Below are 22,540 nucleotides of genomic sequence, written 5' to 3'. Positions count from 1 at the left end.
GCGCCTGGGGGAGACTTCATCCAGTACCCCAGACCGCGCCTGGGGGATATTTCATCAAATACTCCAGACTGTGCCTGGAGTAGCTCCATTCTCATCTAGACCACGAGCTGTTCAAGGAGGAAAAGTTTTAATGTGTGTTCTTCGTCCTTTGAGCAAAAAGGAAGAGAAGGTGTATCAAGAAACTCAAGAGACCCAGGAAAGAGACACTTTGAACAAAGACCATGGAAATGATAAGGAATCGAATGTTCTGCATCAGTAATTTTAATAAAGACAAATATGCATCTGAAAGTAAAAAAAAAAAAAATACAATTTTAACCATTTTTAAGTGGTTAAGGGGTACTTTTTTCTTTTTTTTTTTTTTGAGGCAGAGTCTCATTCTGTCACCCAGGCTGGAGTGCAGTGGTGCGATCTTGGCTCACTGCAACCTCCCCCTCCCGGGTTCAAGCAATTCTCCTGCCTCAGCTTCCTGAGTAGCTGGGATTACAGGTTTGCACTGCGCCACCACACCCAGCTAATTTTTGCATTTTTAGTAGTGACGGGGTTTCGCCATGTTGGCCAGGCTGGTCTCAAACTCCTGACCTCAGGTGATCCACCCGCCTTGGCCTCCCACAGTGCTGGGATTCCAGGTGTGAGCCCCCGTGCCCGACCTAAGTGGTTAAATTTCAATCCTTTTGAGCTCAGTGGCCTTAAGCACATTCACATCTTTGTGCAACCATCATGACCAGCCGCCTTCAGAACGCTCCCACCCTCCCAAACCCACACTGTCCACATTAAACATGTGCCCCCACTCCCCTCCCCAGCCCCGTGCTTTCTGCCTCTGTGAATTTGCCTCCACTGCGGACCTCATCTGAGCCAAATCCAGCAGGCTTTGACTTTGTTTCACTCCGCAGGGTCCTCTAGGTGGATCCGAGCCACAGCGCCTGTCCATTTCCTTCCTTCCTTTTTTAGCCCCCTCCCGACCCCACCCCCCTGCCCCTGGTAACCATCAACTCTCTGTTTCTATGAGTTCCACTTTTTTAGATTCCACATATGAGTGAGATCACGCAGAACTGTCTGTCCATGACTTAAGCGCCATGTCCTCCAGGTTCATCCGTGGTTTGCAAATACCAGGATTCCCTTCTTTTTCTGGTTAAATGGTATTCCACGGTGTAGACACAGAACATTTTCTTTACCTGTGCATTCACTGGTGGACGTGCACGCTGTCTCCACGTCCTGGCTACTGTGGCCACTGCTTCGACAAGCATGTGGGCACGGGTGTCTCTGATTCTGATTTCAGCTCCTTTGGGTAAATGCTCAGCAGAGGCACTGCTGGGTCACATGGAAGTTCCATTTTTAATTTTTCGAGGAAGCTCCATGCAGCCTTCCATCACTCTACACTAATTTACATTCCCGCCAACAGTTGCACGAGAGTCCCCTTCTCTCCACACCCTCACCAACGACTGCCTTCATCTTTTTGAAACAGCCGTCCTGATGGTGCAAGATGAGCTCGCTGACGGTTTCCATTTGCACTTCCCCGTGCCTGGTGATGCCAAGCACCTTCCCACGTACAAGCCGGCCATTTTGTGTCTCCTTTGGAGAAGCATCTATCAGGTCCTTTGCCTGGTTTTTAATCGGGTTGTTTTCTTGCTCTTGAGTTGGCTGGGTTCCTTATGTATTTGGGGTCTTTCCCGCCTGTCAGATGGATGGTTGACAAATGCGTCCTCCCATTCCGTAGGCTGCCTCTTCATTCTGTTGATGGTTTCCTTTGCTGGGCAGAAGTTTTTCAGTTTGGTGTAGTCCTGTCTGTGTATTTCTCTTTCACTGCCCCACCGTTTTTAAGGCTGAATACTACCCTCTGTAGGTAGACACCGTATCTTGCCAACCCGCCCACCTGTCAGTGGAGGCTTGGTTGCCACCTTGCTTTGGCTGGGAACGCTGCTGCTGTGGCTGCATTTCCAGAAGGAAGGTATCTAAGTCTGAAATCACTTCACGACACTTCGCTCTTCCCTGCAATCCCCACCTGGGATAAAAGGTGACTCAGAGGCTGTGGTGAGGGTAAATCACACTCTGTGTCCTGCAGAGCTGGCATCCTGGGAAACGATGGTGCCAGGCACACTTGACCTGCGTTTTGCCACCGCACCTGCCTATGCTGGCTTCACAGCTTCACCCTGGAACTCCTAGAGTTCTTGTCCTGCCTGGAGATGACCGTGGGGAGTATCCACGAGGGCCCAGGATCGTCCCTGCCTGTGCTCAGCAAGATATGGGCCCTGGGCTGGTGCCAATGGAGGTCAGGGACTTTGTGGCCATGGAGGGACCATGGGCCAATCCCACCCCCTTCCCATGTAGTGATACAGACACTGGGCAACCCAGAAAGCCTGGCCCAGAGCTGGCACCCATGGCGTCGACACCCTTTCTCTATGGTGGCTCCCATCTTGGGGCTCAGCAGCTGTGTCCGGAACTGGGGGACCCAAACCACCCCTGTGCCTCAGGCTGGCCCCTCAGGCTGGCACCCGCCCCTCAGACCCCCGCAGCCCCTCCCTCCCCTGGGATTTAGGCAGAGACAGGGTGAGATGACGTGGGGTGCACCAAGGGGTCATTAGAAAACAGGTGAGAACGTGAAGCAGCCGGGGTCGTGTGGCCTGGGGGGTGTCTGCTGAAAGGGAACGGAGTTGCCGTCAACCGCCTGCTCTGAGCCGGGCAGTGGTGGTGACACTGAGGGGCCTCGCTCCCGGCCTGCACAGGCTGGAGGGGGTGCACAGGGCCTCGGGTCCTCAGCCCCCAGCCCTTCTGGTACTGCCAGGAAGGGTCTGTGCCCGCCAGCTCCTGCCACAGCTTTCCCAGTTCAGCGGTTGCCACGTACTGATGATGTCCTACTAATAATAGTTCAAAGACCAAAGACATTTTCAAGCCTTGAGTATATAAAATGTCTTCTTAAAAAAGATTTTATGAGATTAGTCACAACCAAAAGCAACCTTAATTTTAACTCACAAGGCAGAATTTTTTTAAAGACCATAAAATGCTGTTTGCTGTGTCATATGGATTCAATATCAGATTGACTTCTGGTCCAGCACTGTCACGCCAAATACTTTTACACATGTGGGCCCATCTTTCAAATATGCATCTCGAGAGTCTGTTTGTTTTCTCTCTCTCTGCCTTTCTAATCCTACAAAAGTTTTTGTTTTTTGCTTTTTTTAACATGGTCCATGGAAAATGAGATCACTTTTCCAAATGGAAAAAAGGATTTGGCTCTAAGGTTAAGGCTGCACTTTTTTTAAGGGGAAAAAGATCACATCTATGTGCTGTTACTGAACATCAGCGAACGGCACACCTGCCACTTCGCAAGAACAACGGGACAGGTGAGGCCGGGGCAGGTGAGGGCCGGAGCCGCGCTCTTCCCCAGGCACCACAGGGAACGGGGCAAATGTTCTGAGAAAGCCAGGACTTCCTCTGTCAAACCCTTTGAATATCCTGATCTCTTCCAGTTCCAGGGCAGAAAAAAATAGCCGGCAAGTACTTCAAAGATTATTTTTGTCAAGGTCATGGCAGAGGGAAAATGAGGGAAAAAGGAACAACCCTCCACAGCCCCCCGGCTGCCCCTCCTCGGAGTAAAGGGAAGTTGGGAGCATTGTGCTCCCCTGAGAGCCGTTGCCACGGTTACGGAGCCACAACACAGCCACTAGTCACGCGAGCGGGCACCGGGCGGGCGTCGGGGCAGCTGGCCCGGCCTCCTGGAGCCAGATCACTCGCAGGGGCCGCTCCATGGGGCTTGCGTGCGTGCGAGGCAGCGCTCTGGCTTGGGGAGCTGAATAACTGGCTGTTTATAGATCCCACAAACAGTAAACGCAGCCTTGACTCTTCCACTGAGCAGCTCCAGCATTTGAAAACAGTTCTTGAGAATGCAGCTGGTGGATGGCCGGACAGCCACAGAGCAGGAGGCCGACTGAAGCCCCGGGGCCCTGGGAGAGCAGGCAGACGGCGGCCCCCGGGCAGTCCCTCCTGACGCCCACCGCAGCCCCGCTCGATTAACCCAGTGTCCTGGGCCCCCTTCTGCCTGAGGGAGACCAGCCTGTGCCGATGCTGCCTTTGCTGTGGGCCCTTGGCCAGTTAATTCACCTCTCTGGGCCTTGGTTTCCTCCTGTGGAAGACGGAACGGCGGCGGTGAGCGTCTGTGAGGGCGCGGTGAGCAGCAGCACCAGGCACCCTCCAGTGATCAGGGCAGCACCTGCTGTCACTGTGACTGGAGGGCAAACGGCTGTGCTGGACAGGCAATCTGATGTCTAAAGATGATGTCATTTTCTAGAGAACAAAACTTAGGTTTTTAAAACTGGGATCCGCTTTCTGAATGCCAACACCCGAGTGTGAAACTTACTTCACCAGAAGCAGAGTCACAACACACAAACAAACGCAGCTGACGTTCCCACAGGGAATCTCCCTGCGGAAGCTCCAGGCCCATCCTGCCGGGGTCCTGGTGGTCGGGGAGCCATCCCTGCTGCTCCCTAAGCCTGGGACCCTGCACCCTGGGTGTGTCCTGCGCCGCCAGCCCCAGCCTCGGAGACCTTGGGGCCATAGTTGGCCTGGGCCGTCCCTCTGCACCCGTGGCTCCACACCCAGGAGAGCCCGAGGGGGCTCCATGCTGACCTGGCTGCCTCAGAGCAGACAAGGAAGGTGGCATGGGGATAAGAACCACCTGGTAGGAAACCAATGGCAAGACAGCTGCCGTGAGGCCAAGAGGTGGGCATTGAGCGGGAGCTGCGGCTGCTTGGTCCTTGGAAGGAACAAGGTACGCCACGGTGGTGCTGAGCAGGTTGACGGGGGGTTCTGAGTGCACCAGTGACCTCGGGTGGGGAAAATCCACCCAGAACAGACTGGGGCGGCTGCTGAAGCCAGGGCCACACACAGACCCACAGTTCACTGAGGGCCACTCACAGCCTCCAGAGCCTGCAGGACCCAGGCCTGGGGGCAGAAGGCCCTGCAAGCCCCAGCCCTTCTCACATGAGCCCATCCGTGATGACAGCACTGCCTCCTCCTAGTGTCGGCAGCTTAAAACGGAGTAACAGCCAAGCGGGTGCGATCCCTGCTCACAGCGCATGGCACCTGAAACCCAGGCTGGCACAAACACACTCCCTCCACCAGGGAGGCCCAGGACGCTCACCTGTGCTGAAGTCACCTGCTGGGCAGAGCCCGGGATGCAAAGGTCTAAGGCCAGCTGAGCCGAGGGCAGAGCAGGGGCCAAGTGAACACCACTGAATAGAACTCTGTGTACCTGGCTCAGTGACCACAGACAGTCAGGGGCTAACGCGGACGGTCGGGGCTAACGCAGACGGTCAGGGGCTAACGCGGACGGTCGGGGCTAACGCGGACGGTCGGGGGCTAACGCGGACGGTCGGGGCTAACACGGACGGTCGGGGGCTAACGCGGACGGTCGGGGCTAACGCGGACGGTCGGGGCTAACGCGGACGGTCAGGGGCTAATGCAGACGGTCGGGGGTAAACAGTGGAGAGTCCTGGGGGTGTGAAAGTCACAGAGAGGCCGATGTGCACCCCGGACACCTGCATCAGCCTCCGAGGGGGGCGAGGAGCTGGGCACTCCGACCCAGCTGGGCAAGTGTCCCCAGCCTCCCAGAACTGGCCTGGGCTGTGGATGGGTGGGAGAGGCGGGTGGGGGTGGGGGAGAGGGTGGGCAGGTGGGTGCAAGGGGAGCTGGGCTACCCTCCCACTGTGCCCACTCTCAGGCCAGTTGCAAGGCCGGCACACTTCCTCCCTGGTGAAACCTCTGGCTATACCTTTGTTTATTAAATACATCTCATGAACTCCTGAAGTGAAAGCCACTTCCAAGGAGTTTCGGAACATCAGGCCCAGCAGCGACAACAGACGGTAAAACGTGGATTTCTCTCAGCAGAAAGGCCGAGGAAGCAGCAGAAAATGCCAGGCCAGGAGATGAGGCCAAGTGTGTTCTGTGGGGCTTGCGGGACAGTGCCCAGAACAGAGCCAGGAGCAGGCTTGGGCGTCACGGAGCTCTTTCCACAGTGGCCGGCGGGTGCCAGGGTGAGGCTGGGGCCACCCGCCTCAGTATCCCCAGACACGCAGACCCCAGCCACGGCATGCGGGGCTCGGTTCTCCACCCCCATCACTTCTAAAGTCAGGGACAGAGGTGGGTGTGGGATGCCCCCTCCCAGCCTGCTGTCCCCGCACGGCCGTCCCCTCCAGCCTCCATGCCTCCCCTGAGGACGGGGGTGCCAGGCCCAGAGGCAGGGCAGGAGGGCATACCCTGCATCTGTCCCGGCCAGGACAGGCCCAAGGCCCGGGGACCCTCTGTCTGGGTTGCCGCCTTGTCATGGGGGCTGGGACTCCCCAGCTCCTGGGCTGCAGGGCCCCGCTGCCCCATCCCTCTCTTACCCTCCTGGGCTGGTTCCCCTGTACCCTGGCTTTGTGCTCCCAGAGTCCTCTGAGTTGTGGTCCTGTGTTACCATCTGGTGTTTTATACCTTCGCTTCTGGCCTGAGTTTCTGGACGACCCATGGCCTCCTAATCTTCATACCAGGGGCCCCTTAGAGCCAGGCAGCATCACTGCGTGGAGGAAGCTGGAGGAAGGGGACCCTCGTCCCTTTTGCTTCACCTCCTGTCCCCCTCACTCAATCCTCTCCCAAAGTGTCCCTCACAGGAAAGTGTGCGCAGCCCTAGCCAGAAGGGCTTCTAGGCCTTTCTTTAGGACGGCAGCCTGCAGCGGAGGAGCATCTCCCCACTTGTTAAATTTCAAATGCTGGACATTTTGGTTCCTGGGGACTTCTCAGGAATTTGCGGATGCTTTTCCAGAAACCACTCCAGAGCAGCAGCGCGGCCCGGTGACCGTCTGCCGAGCGGCTTGGGGCTTCCAGACACGCAAGGCTGTTCTCACAGCTGTTTTTGTGAGGCCCTGCTCGGCTGCCACTGGGCACAGGGCAGGGTGGAAGCTGGAGCAGGCGCCTCTGATGACCTGGCATGCAGTGGCCTCTGGGAAGCTGCTCGTCCAGCCCCGGAGCTGAGAAGCTCCGTTTCAGGGAACTGGTGAGATTCCCCTGCTCTGGGCTGGTGAGTCAGCTGCCCTTCCTGTTTGCCACCTCGTCCTCTCCTGGGACTTTTATTCCCCTAATTTTCGGACCCTGCTCAGCCTGGTGTTCGGCCAACTGCATCCCACCACCAGAGCTCGTGTCTCCCAGGCCGCTTCTGCCTGCATTCCACACCAGTGTCATTCAGGGAATGGGGATGCAGGGCAGCCAGTGTCGGCCACCTGGCAGGAGGGGGACTTGAGTACAGAAAAGCCAAGGGAACCCCAGGAGTCTTGGGCTATCTGGGGTTAGGGTGTGGAGGAGATTAGGAGCTACAGCCCAGGGCAGGGGCTTGGGGGGGGGTCCCAGTCAAAACACAGGTGGGAGAAATCACTTTCCTGGTCTGCCTCTGCCCTCCCAAGATGCCTTGGGACAGCCCTGCCTGGGGGGGTGACAGCAGGAGGCTGTGGCAGGGCCCTGAGGGGCAAGATCTGGAGACACGAGAGGTTGACACAGTCGCACCGCCCGCTCCAGCACCCACGCTCCTCCTCTTGTGCAAACCTCAGGCTGGGGAGGACTTGGGGCAAAAGTGCTCCCTCCCATGGTGCTCCCTTCAGAGGTAAACTCCTCACCCAGGAGCCAGCCCTGCCCGCCTGCCCTCCCCTCTGCCCTCCACGCAACCAGGGCCAGCCCTGCCCAGCCCCACACAGGCCCAATCGGAGCCTGTGTCCACGGGGACCGGAGCGCAGGAGCCACAGCCAGGAAAGTGGAGCCAAGCAACAGGCAAAGACAAGAGGGTTCCAGCACACAGGGAGGAAAGGAGATACCCTGGGGCAGAGAAAAGCAGGAATGAGGCTGAGCACAAAGCTGCAGCCTGGAGGCTCCTTGCAGGGCCTCCCTCCTGCCACCCAGACGGAGCCAGCAAGAAACCCAGAGCCAGGAGGGTGGCTGCGGAAGGACCCTGCCTGGGAAACAGCAGGTCCAGAAGATACAACCAAGAATGGAGAGGGACAGCACCAGTGCAGCGACAGACATAGAACGTCCAGAACCGAACATGAGAGACCCTGGCTGGGAAGAGCTCACAGAGCCCCCAGCAGGAAAACCAGAGGACACGTCGCCGCAAAACTCTCGACCACCAGAAAGAAAACAGGCTGGGCACAGCGGCTCACACCTGTCATCCCAGCACTTTGGGAGGCGGATCACTTAAGGTCAGGAGTTGGAGACCAGCCTGGCCAACATGGTGAAACCCCATCTCTACCAAAAATACAAAAATTAGCCGGGCGTGGTGGTGCACGCACCTATAATCCCAGCTACTTGGGAGGCTGAGGCAGGAGAATCACTTGAACTCGGGAGGCAGACCTTGCAGTGAGCCAAGATCGCGCCACTGCACTCCAGCCTGGGCAACAGAGTGAGACTCCATCTCAAAAAAATTAAATAAATAAATAAACAAACAAACCACTGCAACACCTCCCAGGAGAGCAAGAAAAGAGCAGATTCAGACCCACCAGGCTCAGCAGCAAGGCCACGTGGCCCTGCAGACACCAGGACAGGCTTCAGCCTGGAGCTCTACATGCAGCCCGCTACCGTCCATGCACGAAGACACAGCAGCATTCTCCCACTTGCGAGGGCGTCCAGAAGGTTTCACAGTGAGGCCCACAGCGGACCGCTGGAGGAACACTCGGGAGGAGGAACGATCGGTTAGTGAGTGACGTGATCGGGTGCCCCAGGCTGCAGGCGACACCTAACATCAGGTGCAAAGACAAGAATCTGTGACATCGGGATTAAGCTTCAGACACAGTTAACATGCTGCCAACGCGGGGAGGGCCGGAGGACGTGTCTGTGCCAGCACAGGCCCTGCTGCAGGAACATCACGACAGAGGAGCCTGAGAAGCAGCAAATCAACCTGATTCTCATTTCAAAGGCATCCCCACAAGAACAAAAGCAGAATGTGTACCTTTAGTTCAAGAAAGCTCCATTTGTCTAACAGAGGGTTAGGGGGAGAAAAAAAGAAACCAAAGGACATGCAGTAAATGGAAAATACAAAATAGGATGACAGAAATCAGCTCCTAAAGAATCACAAAAAGTAGGTGGACGCAGTGAAAGAAGGTGCTTGGTGTTGGGGGAGATCCCTTGACCCGCCGCCTGCAAGAGACACCTACACCGAGAAGGAAACGCTGAAAATGAAGGGATGGGGGAGACAGTCCAAGCAGCCAGGAACCAAAGTAAGCCTGGGGTAACCACTGTAAGGTCTGACGAAACGAACGCAATGGGCAAGGAGAGTCGATGTGAACTGTGCCAGGTCTGAAGAGTCACACGGCATGCAAACCTCCACCGAAACCCAGCCGTTGTCCCTAAAACCAGCCTCCCTACCACATAACTTCCTGCTGCTTTGAGTGGCTGCTTTGAGTCCTTCTCACTGGCGGTTTGGGCATTTTCCTCTGTCTTGCTAAGTCACATGCTTATGTAACGAGTCATTGCTGGGTTTTCCCAGCTTCAGACACCGTCTTTAGGCCTGGCTGTGGACGCCGCGTCTGCACCTGCTGCATCTGCACCCACCTCGCCCCGCACCCGCCTCGCCCTGCGCTCACCTCACCCTGCTCCCACCTCGCCCTGTTCCCACCTTGCCCTGAGCCTGCCTCGCCCTGCGCCCGTGCACACTCTGGCCCTGCCTCACCCTGTGTCCATGCATGCTCTGGCCCTGCCTCACCCTGCACCCACTTGCCCTGCACCTGCCTCGCCCCATACCCGTGTACCCTCTGGCGCTGCCTTGCCCTGCACCTGTGCACCCTCTGGCCCTGCCTCACCCTGTGCCCGTGCAGGCTCTGGGCTGGCCTCGCCCTGCACCCGCCTCGCCCTGCACCCGCCTCGCCCTGTGCTCACCTCGCCCTGCGCCCACCTTGCTCTGCGCCCACCTTGCCCTGCACCCGCCTCGCCCTACGCCCACCTCGCCCTGTGCCTGCCTCACCCTCCGCCCGTGAACGCTCTGGCCCTGCCTCACCCTGCACCCATGCACCCTCTGGCCCTGCCTCACCCTGTGCCCATGCACACTCCGGGCCAGCCTCGCCCTGCACCCACCTTGCCCTGTGCCTGCCTTGCCCTGCGCCCGTGCACACTCTGGCCCCACCTTCCTAATCTGGCTGTGTCGTGACCGCCTCAGCTCCCCCTGCAGAGCTCCTGTCACCCGGGTGTGCATGACCTGTGAATCCCCACTCTGCCTGAGCAGCTCTGTGGGCCTGGAGTTGCTGCATCTTTGCTGACTTTGTCTTCCCAGGTGCTCACTCACTCACACCACTGACGTAGCTCACAAGCCTCTCAGCTGAATGCACCTTCTCTGCCTTGGTTCCTGTCCATCCCAGCCTCTCTGGGGCCTCTCCCGTCTCTGTCTGAGGATGTTCTGCGTGGGGCGGTTGGTCCCATCTCTCCCACTGCCTCCTGGAGGGGCTCCCATCCCCACCCCAACCCCTTCTGTGGCCGGTTCTGGTGGAGAAGCCCTCCAGGGGCTTCCCAAGAAACAACCTGAAAGAAGAAAACCTCAGACCCCGCCCCTGGGTGTGCGTGAACTCCAGGTTGGAAGGCGCTTGTGCGTTTCCTCCAGGCCTCCTGCGTCCAGGTCTCTGGATCCTTTCCATGAAACCCGCCCCTCCTCTCTGGGAGCATTTAGGATCTTCTCCTTGTCCCCGAGGGGGTGGAATCTCACAGAGATCCCAGCAGGAACTTCCAACCAGGAAACTCATGCCCTCAGCTCTGGGAAGCCAGCTCAGCCTCCCCCTCGATGACTCCCTCGCCTCCGATCTTCCTGGAGCTCTGACCCCCGGCGTCTCTCGGGCTCTGCTCATTTTCCTGACTTTATTATTTCCTCCTCTTTTTCCTTTACTCATGGAAAGACCTCTTCAGCTTTAACGTCAAACCTGTCTCTGGGGTTGTTATGGCTTTTGCTCTCACGCTTTTAACTGTTGAGCCATTTTCATGTCTGAATTTTCTTTCTGCAGCGACTGATTTTCATGTGGCCAGTGCTGTACTTTCACTGGTCTCCGAAGATCCTGATGTCAGCTGTCTTTGTCTCTCTTTTTAAGAAAAATTTTTATTTTAATGCTTGTGTGTACATAGTAGGTGTATATATTTATGGCGTGCCTGAGACATTTTGATACAGGCGTGCGACGCATGACAGTCACATCATGGAGAACGGGGAGTCCATCCCGCAGCACTTACCCTTTGTGTTACAAGCAGTCCAATTACATTCTTCGTTATTTTTAAAAGTACGATTAAGTTACTCTTGACTGCAGTCCCCGCGTCGTGCCACAGATGCCGGGCCTCTGTCTTTTCTTCATTCCACGCGTCTCCGTCCTTTCCAGCCTCTGTCTTTTCTTCATTCCACCCTTTCCTTTCCTTTCCATCTTCTGCCTCCCCTCCCCTCTCCTCTCCTTTCCTTTCCCTGTTTTTCCTTCATTCTGCACATCTCTGTCCCTTCCGGCCTCTGTCGTTTCTTCATCTCGCCTGTCTCTGTCCTTTCTGGCCTCTGTCTTTCCTGTCCTGTCCTGTCCTGTCTCTGTCCTGTCTGCATTCCACGCATCTCTGTCCTTTCCGGCCTCTTTCCTATCTTCATTCCATGTGTCTCTGTTCTTTCTTTTCTTTTCTTTTCCTTTCCTTTCCGGCCTCTGTCTTTTCTTCACTCCGTGCATCTCTGCTCCCTCCAGCTCACCTTCTCAGGTTGGCTCACTCCTGTCTTTCATGGTGGCCTCCTTCCTTAAGAACCCAGCAATGCTGGCGCGGGTGCCAGAGTGAGCCTGTACTGTGTGTCCTGGGGACCTCCATATCTGTGCTCCGGTCCTTTCTCTGGGCCGCCAGAGCCCCCAGAAGTCTTGTGGTGGAGGCGCCCAGTGCTCTGACGCTGGTCTGGGGGAAGGGCCCAGGCTCGGTGTCCAGGTTGCCCAGCTGCCACCTCTGCAGGGCTGAGGAAGAGCCCCTCGAGCTCTTCCACAGAATGGGGGGCCTGGGTGGCTAAGGACTCCTCGCCTGTTCAGCAGCTTCTGAAGCATGTCCAGCTGCATGCACACGCGGGGACTCCCGCTACGCAACACGTGGCTCCCTCACGTTGAATGTGGCTTGATGCTGTGTTGTTGATTCACTTTGAGAACGTGATCCAAGTCACTCAGGCACTGGTGGCCACTGTGCCACTTCCCAGCGATCTCTCTGGTTTTCAGGGCTTTATGTGGACTCATGCACTGTGGATGCTGCCTGGTTCACAGCCTCTTCCCTTAAAGTTTGTTCCTTCAGCTGCGTCTGCTGGAGCCTCGGCTCACTGTCCAGCTCCAGCTAGCCCCCCTCCCTCATCCTCATCTTCGACAACCCCACAACCCCACTGGACCTCCGGGCTCCCCACCAGGGAGGCCCAGTTGGGAAAAACAGGCACAAGGAGAGGAGAATTTGCCTTCTGTTCTCTCTTTCTCTCCCTTCCAGGGAATGATGCCTTTTCTTCCTCTTGCCCTTGGGCATCAGAATCCAGGCTCTTCAGCTCTTAGACTCCAGAACTTGCACCAGTGGCCTCCTGGGGGCTCTCAGGCCTTTGACCTTGAACTAGGGGCTGCATCATCAGCTTCTCTAGTTCTGGGGCTTCCAGACTTGGACTGAGCCACACTACCAGCTTCTCTGGTTCTCCAGCTTGCAGACAGCCTATTGTGAAACTTGTCTGTCTCTGTGATCTTGTAAGCCAATTCCTTTAATAAGGCCCCTCACATATAACCTATTGGTTTTGTCTCTCTGGAGACTCCTAATAAAATCTATGTTTTAAAAAATCCCATGGAATCTATTTCAAAAAGCTCCAAGGACTACTAATGAGTTTAGCAAGGTTATAGGATACAAAGTCAACCTAGAAAAATAAATTGTACTTCTATACACTAGGAATGAACTAAAAATTGAAATTTAAAAAAAAAGTCTTATTTACAATAAGAACAAAAATATAAAACTTAAACATGACTCTAACATAAACATGCAGGATATGTATGCTGAAAACTACAAAACACTGATGAACTTAAAGAAAACCTAAATAGAGACACATACCATGTTCATGGATTGGGAGAGTCAGTATTGTTCAAATGCCAATGCTCCCCAAATTGATTTACTGATACATCACAATCTCAATCAAAATCCCAGCAGGGGTTTTTGTAGGTATCAGTCAATAAGCTAATTCTAAAATTTGTATGGAAAAACAAAGGAACTAGAATAGCCAGAACAATTCTGAGGAAGAACAAAATCGAAAGATTCACACTATTTGATATCAAGACTTACTTTAAAGCTACAGTAGGTAAGATAATGTGGTATTACTGAAAGATTTAAAATACAGATATATAGAACAGAATACAGAGTCCAGAAACAGATCCACAAAAATACAGCCAATTGATTTTTCACAAAGGTATAAAGGCCGTTCAGTATGGAAAGGATAGTCTTTGTAATACATAGTGCTGAGACATCTGGACAGTCACATGCAAAAACAATAAATCTTGACCCCTACCTCACACATCTTATACCAAAGTTACAAAAAGTGGACCATAGACCATAATGTAACACATGAAACTATACAACTTTAGAATAAAGCATAAAAGAAAAATCTTTGTAACCTTAGGTTAGGTAATGAGATGTGGCAACAAAATCAATCTACAAGAAGAGAAATTGATAAATTAAACTTAATCAAAATGGAATACTTTCACTATCTGTAATATCCTGTCAAGAGAATAAAAAGACAAGTCACAGACTAGGAGAAAATATTTATAAATCATACATACGAGAAAGGACATGTTTCCAGAATATATAAAGAACTCTCCAAACTGTATAGAAAACAAGCAAATGACCTGGTTTTCTTAATGTGCAAAAGATCTGAAAGACCATTTACCAAAGAGGACACACGGATGCAAATAAGCACATGAAAAGATACACAGCCTTGTTAGTCACAGGGAAATCCAAACTAAAGCCCTAACAAGATTCCAGTATTAAAATGGCTTTGAAAATAGTAACACCAAGTGCAAAACCAAAGATGCTGAGCAACTGAAATACTCATTCACTGCTGGAGGATACGCGTTAAAAACATGCTTACTATTCGTGAAACGAAGACCTGCATGTGAACGTCTACCACAGCTCTATTCATCAACGCCAAAACCTAAAGACAACCCAAATATCCCTCAAAAGGTGAATGACACATGGAGTCGGTCCATATCCCATCAATAACAAGAAGCAAACCAGCAGCCCACAGCACCGTGGATGATAACAAGAAACCAGCTGTGGACCCGCAGCCCCGTGGGCAAATCTCAACAGCACTGTGCTGAGTGAAGCTGACCTCCAAAGGCCATGCGTGGGACTCCGTGTGCAGGACATCCAGAGAAAGGCATGGGAGAGCTGCAGGGACAGAGCACACATCAGCCGTGGCCGGGGCCGGGGCTGTGACTGAAAACAGCAGCAGAGGAGAAATGTTTACAGATGGGATGGCTCCAAATCTTCATGACAGTGGCAGTCACATCCCACTGAATGCTGAAAAGAATGAACTTTAGTGTACGTAAATTTTTAAATAAGTGTTACAAAATGTCCCCTGCAGTAACCATACACTTGAATTCTAGCTGAAGTTAAGCGGTCAGTGACAGCATCCTAGCCTGAGACAGACCACATCCGTGGCACTAGTGAGTCCTGCTAAACCCAATAGCCCTGTAGCCCACCTAAAAAATAGAATGAAAATCTCTGACTCGTATCGTACAGGGATTTCAGGGCCTGCTCTGGGTGCTCACGTCTCTTTGGATCCCTCCCCCTTGTTTCCCTCTCCAGTCTCCCACCTTTCCCCATTCCTGCATCCTCCCACTGTTAGCACCTGCACCAAGATGTGCACCAGGGGAAGCCACAGGCTGTGGCCCATCTGTCTTGGCTTCCCTGGAGAAGGCGGGGGCTTGGAGGACAAGCCAGTGAACTCAGGACAAAGAAATGCCGGGTCCAGACTACACTCTCAGGAGTCATTTCTAAATCATTACTAAAGTTTCTCTGAACGTGTGGAGCATCTCAAATAAATAAATAAATAGAAATGCTGGGTCCGGCTCAGCCCCAAAGGGTACCTGGCGGCTCCAATCCTTAACTTCCTCATCTTAAATCAACAGACCATGGCCACAGGCACTCTGAAGCCTGTGCCGGCTCAAGGCTGTTTATGGATTTAGGGTGCCCTGCCATAAACTTCCCCTTTTTTCAGTTTATTGTGAAGAGATTGAAGATTAGAATTAAAAGCTGGGATTTGCTGCTGTTGTTGCTTGCTTTGCTTATTTTGCCGTTTGAATACTTTTAAGCTTCAAAAAGAGCATATAATCCCTTTCACTGCCCTAGCAATGCAGTGAGGAACCCTCACCAGATGCAATCTAAGAAAACTTCCAGAAACTTCTGTGGGCCAGAGGACATGAACCAGATGCGGTGGACTGAGACTTCAGGAACTACTCAACCTCCTCCGAAACAGAGTGAGTGTGACCAGCGCTCTGGCCAGGCAGGGGAGTCAGGTCGGGCAGCAGGAGGGCCACAGTGCCATGAGCAGACGGGCGGGCAGACCCTGACCCCGACCCTCCGTGCCTCTTCCAAAGCCTTCTTGGAGAGTCCGCCCTGAAGGTAGCTCCAAAATATCCCACGCTGCTGGGAGCAGGACGGGAAGTCCAGCAGCAGGGAACCAGGCCCAGGTCTCCCTCCCCTAGGCTCCAGGCTTCCCAGGCCCCAGGAGCTAGGACCCATTCACTAGCAGGGTGGGGCAGAGCGAGCTGGGGGTTGTGAACTCACCTGGAGACACACAGGAGGATCTGCAGCGGGGGTCAAGCAGCCCCTCCCACGCACCAGGGGTGCACAGCTCCGCGGGAGACCAGAGGCTGCTGGCTGTGGGGCAGCCTGCCATCCCGGACCCAGTACCCTCATCTGGAGCGGGTTGGCTGGTGCCCTCCTGCCCCACGCAGGGGTCCTGAGCTCTGGCTGGAGCCCACCCTGTTACCCAGGAAGTGCCATGTTGTCCCCACCTCCTCCCTGCAAGCCCACCCAGCCGCACCCTGGGACCACCCAGGGCCCATGTCTCTCCAGCCACTGGTGGAGGCAGCAACCCCCTTTATCTTCAAAACGGCGAATGGATTCACCCCGGAGGCTCCACGCCACCATCTCATGTTGTTTGGGAAAATGGTCCACGGTCTCCCCTCCCAGAGGAGTAACAGTCCCCACGTCACAGCACAGGAAACCCAGCACTTCAGAGTTGGGGGGATGGAGGAGATGGGGTGAAAAGCCCCCTCATCACGGAGCTTCCTGCCCAGGCCCAGAGCTTCCAGGGTGTCACACAGGCCACCCCAAGATTGAAACCGCACCAGGGAAGCCCAATGCAAACTTTACCATATCCTTCATTTTAGGGGGAAAAAAGGCTTAATTTTGTACAAGGTTCTCTCATTGACAAGCAAAAGCAGACGGTGCAGAACGAGGATGATTTTCTGATGCAGCACACAGGGCCAAGAGCTCTCGGGCTGCCTTCCCTGTCCCAGCCCACAAGGCTCACACCTGAGGCTGACTCCAACCCAGGGACACCCTTCTTCAACACATTTTGGAGCCTACTTGTCCTGATAGTTACAAAGATCACAACCTAAGGGCCTCCTGGATGAGGGTCTGAACATGCGTGACACGGAGTACCAAGTGTCAAGCGTTTGAGGTACCAAGGGTGGCACTCACCTCCAGCAGCAGCCTTCCCTCCAGCACGGCAGACCCTGCAAGAGGACAGCTGTCTCTGGGCGAGGGGGCACCGGCCGCCGGCTGCCGTGAGCTCTGCTCCTGCACGACTGTCAGAGAAGAACAGACACGTTAGGCACCCCCAACCCCCGGCCTGGCCACTCTTCTTCATTTACGTCTTTCTTGTGCTTCCCCACGTTCACCCCACAGTTCTCGCCTGACAGCTGGCCTGGGCTGCACTGACCCCTCTGCAGGCCACGCAGCATTCGGCAGGCTACGCAGCATTCCACAGCACAGTCCTGAGGGGCCAAGGTGGACCAGGAGGAGCCAATACACAGGTCCCAGGTCAGCCAGGAGGGGCAGGGGACACCAGGACATGGAGGCAGAGAATGACCTGAGGACGCCCCCACCCCCACTCTGTTCCGCAGAAACTGCTCTCTGTCCCCTCCTGCCTAACCCCCCAGACCCCACACCCAGTCTTGGGACAAAGTCCAGCTTCCTGCCAGATCCCCCTGAAGCCACCCAGGGGGTCCCTGCGGCCCCATGAGACCCACGGCACTGTAGGGCTGCACCCCTTTAAGGGCTGGGCCAAGGCCCCCTGCATCCACCCGGCTCTTCTGTGCCCTGCACACCCGCATCACCTCTCCCTCCTGGAACCCCGCAGCCCCCTCCCTGGTAAGGAGCAGGCCAGGCCCCACGCCCCCAGGGGCTGCAGAGCACTGCAGGGCAGGAAAAGGCAGGTCCAGGACAGCCACCAGTCCCCCCACCTTCCTGGTGACTGCGCACAGCCCCTAAGGACACCCCCACTCTTGAGGACGGTGCATTCTCCATTTTCGGGTGCAGAAGGGGACAGATAGCATGTTCACCTCCCAGCTGGCTGAGGGCTGAGTTCTGAACCCAGTGCACGTGCCCACTACCCACTCAGTGTCCTCATGAGCACTGGAGACACGGGAGGGATGCCCCTCCCCAGCTTCTGAGAAGACCGAGGGGCAAGGGTGTCCCGGCAAGCAGCTGGCCCCAGTGTGTGGACCAAAGCACACCCCAGCAAGACCGGGGGGCACCTGCCGCTCCCATGTCTCCCAGATCCTCAGCTGAAGCCCCAGGTGGTATCCGCTCAGGAAGATGCGAGCTTGCCACGGGTTCTGACCTTGAGATGGCACCTAAAGGCCAGCACGCCATCCTTCATGGTGGGCAGGCTGTGCCCTCTTCACCGGATCTGCCCACTTCCATGGGTTAGGGAGAGACAGCCACTTCCAAAGCAGCCCCTCCACCACCCTGACTCCGCACTGGGCCAGGCTTAGACTCCTGGCTGCCTCCACCCCACTGCTCAGGAAGAGCCCGAACCAGACAGAAAATCAAGTTTGAGGGGCACAGCCTCATCGAAAAGTGCATGTGTGTCTATTTGTAACCCATCACAGTCCCAAAACGACGTATGGCTGGTGGATATTTTAAGAAATAGAATAACTACTTGAATAAACGCTTAATGTCTCACTCAGGGTGGGTTGGACTTCCACTCTCCAGCCCCAGTGGCATTGTGTCACCTGAGAGTGCTCTGAAATGTTGTGGCCTGAATCTCATCCTGGGTCACTGTCTCCTGCTCCTGGTCATCCTCCGGGACTTCCATGAAGGCATCCACCCGCTAGCCAAAGTGGTTCACACTTTCCTCTGAGCTCTCCTCACCCCACAGTCCCTGGGCCCCCAGGACCAGTGTCTGTGGTGTCCCCAGGCCGTGGTGAGCACAGGTGGAGTTCAGATGCTGGGTTAACCTGCTCCCCATCAAGCCAGGACCCCGGAACCGGCTGCTGCGTTGGGTTACCACCCCACCCTCCACCAGAAAGACCATGCTGGGAGCCACTGATTCAGAATCTGAGGTGCCAGCTGCAGGGATGCTGACAAGCTAAGGTGTCCTTTGGGGGCAAGGGCCTGAGTGAGGCGGTGAGGCAGCCAAGAGCCAGGACACAGTGGCATGGGGCAGCCTTGGGACTCGGTCTCTCTGTCCCCCTCCCTCCCTGGTCTCTGAGCCCTCACTTCTCCCTGAACTCCGATAGCTGGTAAAAACTGGATTTTTGTTCGCTGCACTAAATGTAACAAGAAAAGCCCCTTTTCTTCTGCCGCAAAGCAGGACTATTCTGGGGAAGCATGAACAGTCCGCCGAGGTGGGGGCATCCCTGGGGTAGGGGCGGCCTCTTCCCACCTGGAAACCCCAGCATCTTAGCCTCCTGCCCTCCAGGCTCAGCCAGAGACTCCACAGTTCATACAACATGCATGTTCAGAGAGCTGAAGGCTTTTAACAATGAAAATCAAGATCTTTCTCCCACTAAGTGCAGACCCAGGAGAAGCCAGTGCAAGAGGCACCCCGGATGTCCCAGCAGATGACCCCGAGCCCGGGGAGAGACCCAGGCAGAAGCGGCCCCACACAGGCGCTGCTGGGGTCGCCCCGCGAGACCCCCGTGCTGGCCCTGGGCGCTCCCCGCCGAGGTCCAGGGGGCTGGGGCGGCGCGGCTGGGGGTGCACGACTCCGTCACTCGCGCACAGACTCCGACCACCCAGGCGGCCGGTGCAGCCAAACCCCATTGCAGGGGTCGCTCCCGCAGCAGAGCCGACCCCGCCCCACCAGCAATGCAAACCGGCAGCCCCGGCCTTTTCCCTGAGAAACTCCTAGGTGCGGGGGCGGGGGCGCGCCCCTCCCAGCATCGCGTGCCCCCCGCGGGCGCCCGCCCACTTCCCCCCCACTTCCCCCGCAGCCGCCGGCGCAGTCACGCTATGGGGCCCCGCCAGGCCTCGCGTGCGAGCAGCGCTCCCGCCCCCGCCCGCCCGGGCAGGGCGCCAGGAGCCCCAGGAGCGCCGGGAGAGGCAGGCGCGTGGCGGGGAAGGGGGCTCCGGGTCCGCGCGGGCGCTCCAGGTGCACACGAGGCGGGCGGACCCGGCCGCGGCCTCCCCAGGTCCCCCCGCCCTCCCTGCACCTGGGGTCCCCACCTGAGGGTCCGCCCCGGGAGGAAACCCCCATCCCCCACCTCTCCAGCCCCAGTCTCCTCCTCTGTGATGTAGGGAGAGACTCCCCCCAGCCCACACCACCGCAGATGCCCGTGGTGACGGGTTGGGGAGGAAGGAAGCTGGGAGAGCGGTGTCGTTCCTGGGGGCTGGTGAGAAGGATGGGCCATCACCGTGGCCCTCACAAGGCACAGCTGGGCCAGCAGGAGGGGGCCACAAGGCCAGGGCGGGAGGAGCTCTGTGCACCCAAGACCGCAAAGGCCAACCTGTCCCCTGCCTCCCAGCCACTGCCCGGCCTGCTGGTTCTGCAGGGTCTGCAGAGAGGGGCCCTGCCAGGACCACTCCCAGGGCCCGCCCTGCGGGCAGTGAGAAGCTGGAGGGCCGCGTGTCAGATGAGACTGAGCTGGGTGCGGGCAGGGCCAGGGCCGCTGGGCAGGGCCTCCCTCTCAGAGGTGAACAGGCCACACGGCTGGGCCTGAACCCGAATCTGTAGCCTGGGCACCCTCTGTCCTGCCAGCACTCTGCCTACCGTGCAGGACCTCAGCCAAGTTAGAGATTCTCAGGGCCATTGCCAGCCCTCCGCCCACGGTTGCAGAGTTCACTGCAACCAAGAACGGGGCTCATCTGGAATAGCGAGAATGTGAAGTCAGCACCGAGGCCTCGGGTGACCCTGTGCCCACAGCAAGGGCTGGAGCAGAGTGGCTCCCTTGGAGGCTCAGGCTTCCCATGGGGTCCTGCTCAGGGCCCTCTGTTTCTTCACACAGAGGAGACTCAGAGCAAGGTGTCACTGGGAACCCAAGGCCACCCCATCTGGTCCCCACCACAGGCACCTGGACCTGTGACTCGGTCTGACCCACTGTCCCTGGTGAAGGAGGAGCCAGAAGGCGGGTCCAGTTCTGCGTCTGGGTGATGCTGTGATGCCCAGAAACGAAGCCACATTGCTCCCAGTCCCCTGAAGCCAATTCCCTGGCAGGGGCGGGGGAGCAGTGCAGATGGAGGGCGGGAGGTCAGCCCTGCTGTTAGAGATCAGGCACCCCAGCCCTGTGCAGCGACTGCAGCTGAACTTTCCTGCTGTGTGCAGGGCTGAGTAAGGTCCATTTCAGGTCTTCAGTGCTGGATAGGGAGCTGGGCCCAAGGGGAGCTGAAAAGAAGGAGAGATGAAGAAACAGAAGCAGAACAGGCAAAGCGGGCAGAGACGTCCCTTTGTCCTTCACCCAAACCGCAGCCTGGACCCGGTTCTCAGGCTTCCTGTGACCGATCCCAGGGCGGACAGGGCCCAGGCTGGATTTGGGGCAGGTGACAGTCAGGATCCCAGCACCTTGACTGGGAAGAAGGACATGCCTCCGTGAGGCCCCAGCCCACAGCTCCACAATCCCCTCTGTGCAGTCAGGGGAGCTGGGCCCAGAAGCCAAAGGATGGATCAGCAGGGGTGGCCCCCCCAGCCCACCCCAGCCCACCCCAGCCCTGGGGGAGGAGGGAAGGCCCTGAGGGGCTGTGTGCTGAGCAGCACCACTGCTTCCTATCCAGGAAGCCTGGAGGAGGAGCTCGACCAGCAGAAACCCTGCCGCTTCCTTCCTGTGAGGGCTGGAGAAGGTGGTTAGGAACGTGGGTGCTTCATGAAGGTCCCTAGTGGCAGGACTGCCCTGTCTGTCTGCAGAGCCCTCAGCAGGGCCTGAGTGGTGAAAGCGGCCAAATGAGATGAAGGCCTGGGATCCCTTTCTTCTCCATCGTTTTCACCCAGTCCTTAACAGGCACATCGACCCTAAGCATCCTCATTCGAAGGGACAGAACTCCACAGACAGGGGCGTAAGGGAGAGAGGAGCAGGCGGCCCCCAGGCTGACTTGGTTTAGGACTCCCTTTAGGAATCGTCCTAAGTAAAGCTGCCTGGCAATCTGCAGCTCCTGGGAGCATTTAACCACAGAGGGCTTCAACAGCGACCACGAGAGTTGGTTCCACAGTCCTGGACTGTGAGTCCAGGACAGGTCAGCCCAGGACAGGTGGGCCCAGATGCTTAGTCCTACTGTGGGACACACAAGGGCCTACCCATGCATGAGGCAGCCTGCCAGCCCCTGCTGCACCTGCCCAGGGAATGGGACGCAGGATTCCCACCACCTGCTAGCCCATTACTTCAGAGCCCCAGAGACGCCCTCAGAAAGCCTAGAGCAGGGCTGGGCTGAAACCCCGACTCAGACAGGCAGCTGCTGCTGGCAGTCACAGCCGGCCCTCGAGCTAATGAGGACACAGGCCCAGTGTGCTGACCGACGTCACACGTCAACCACCTGCAGCACCAGGTGCTCTGATTAAATAATCCTGCCTGCTGTGTTGGCAGGTGTTTCCAGATGGGGGTCCCTGTGAATCCATGGGCTAGGTGAAGCCAGCAGTCCTCCCCAGTGTGGCTGGGCAGTCCGTGGGGGGCTGGAGAGAACTAGACAGGAGGAGTCACCCCTTTTTCCTGACTCACAGCTTGAGCCGGATCAGCCCATCTCCCTGTCTCTGGCCATGGGCGGGAATTTCTGCCAGCGCCCGTGGCCCTCAGGCCTCTGGGCTTGGACTGAACTACACCTCAGCTCTCCTGGGTCTGCAGCTTGTAGTTGTCTGAGCCACCTGCTCATAATAAGCCTCCCCATATCTGTCTCTGGTTGGTTGTGTTTTACTGCAGAACCCTAACTGACATGCCCCGCAAAGCCGCGCCCGAGGTCAGCCGAGAGCTCCGCACCAGGCCCCGCCTCTGTGTTCTGGGTGCTTCCAAGGCAGGCCTCCTCTGGATCACTTCCTCCTCCAGCCACCCAGGGAGGTCGGACAAGCATGATGGGAATGTACCCGTACTTTTCCGTGTCCCCC

At 56.6% G+C, this 22,540-nt stretch overlaps 1 protein-coding gene and 1 pseudogene across 1 annotated transcript in view; one reads left to right on the top strand and one right to left on the bottom strand.

Moving 5' to 3' along the window:
• LOC111527985 overlaps nucleotides 1-259 on the top strand; it is a 958-nt pseudogene extending 699 nt beyond the window's left edge.
• AHRR (aryl-hydrocarbon receptor repressor) overlaps nucleotides 1-22,540 on the bottom strand; it is an 83,455-nt gene that overhangs the window by 33,101 nt on the left and 27,814 nt on the right. The window contains exon 3 of the mRNA XM_026449408.1: nucleotides 16,711-16,817. Within this exon, the coding sequence (XP_026305193.1) occupies nucleotides 16,711-16,817 (107 nt within the window). The remainder of the gene's footprint in view (nucleotides 1-16,710; nucleotides 16,818-22,540) is intronic.

The sequence above is a fragment of the Piliocolobus tephrosceles genome, chromosome 4 (assembly GCF_002776525.5).
Source record: "Piliocolobus tephrosceles isolate RC106 chromosome 4, ASM277652v3, whole genome shotgun sequence".
In the NCBI taxonomy this organism is placed as follows: Eukaryota; Metazoa; Chordata; class Mammalia; order Primates; family Cercopithecidae; genus Piliocolobus; species Piliocolobus tephrosceles.
The sequence above is the reverse complement of the archived record's forward strand: the minus strand, read 5'-3'. Positions and strand labels throughout refer to the sequence as shown.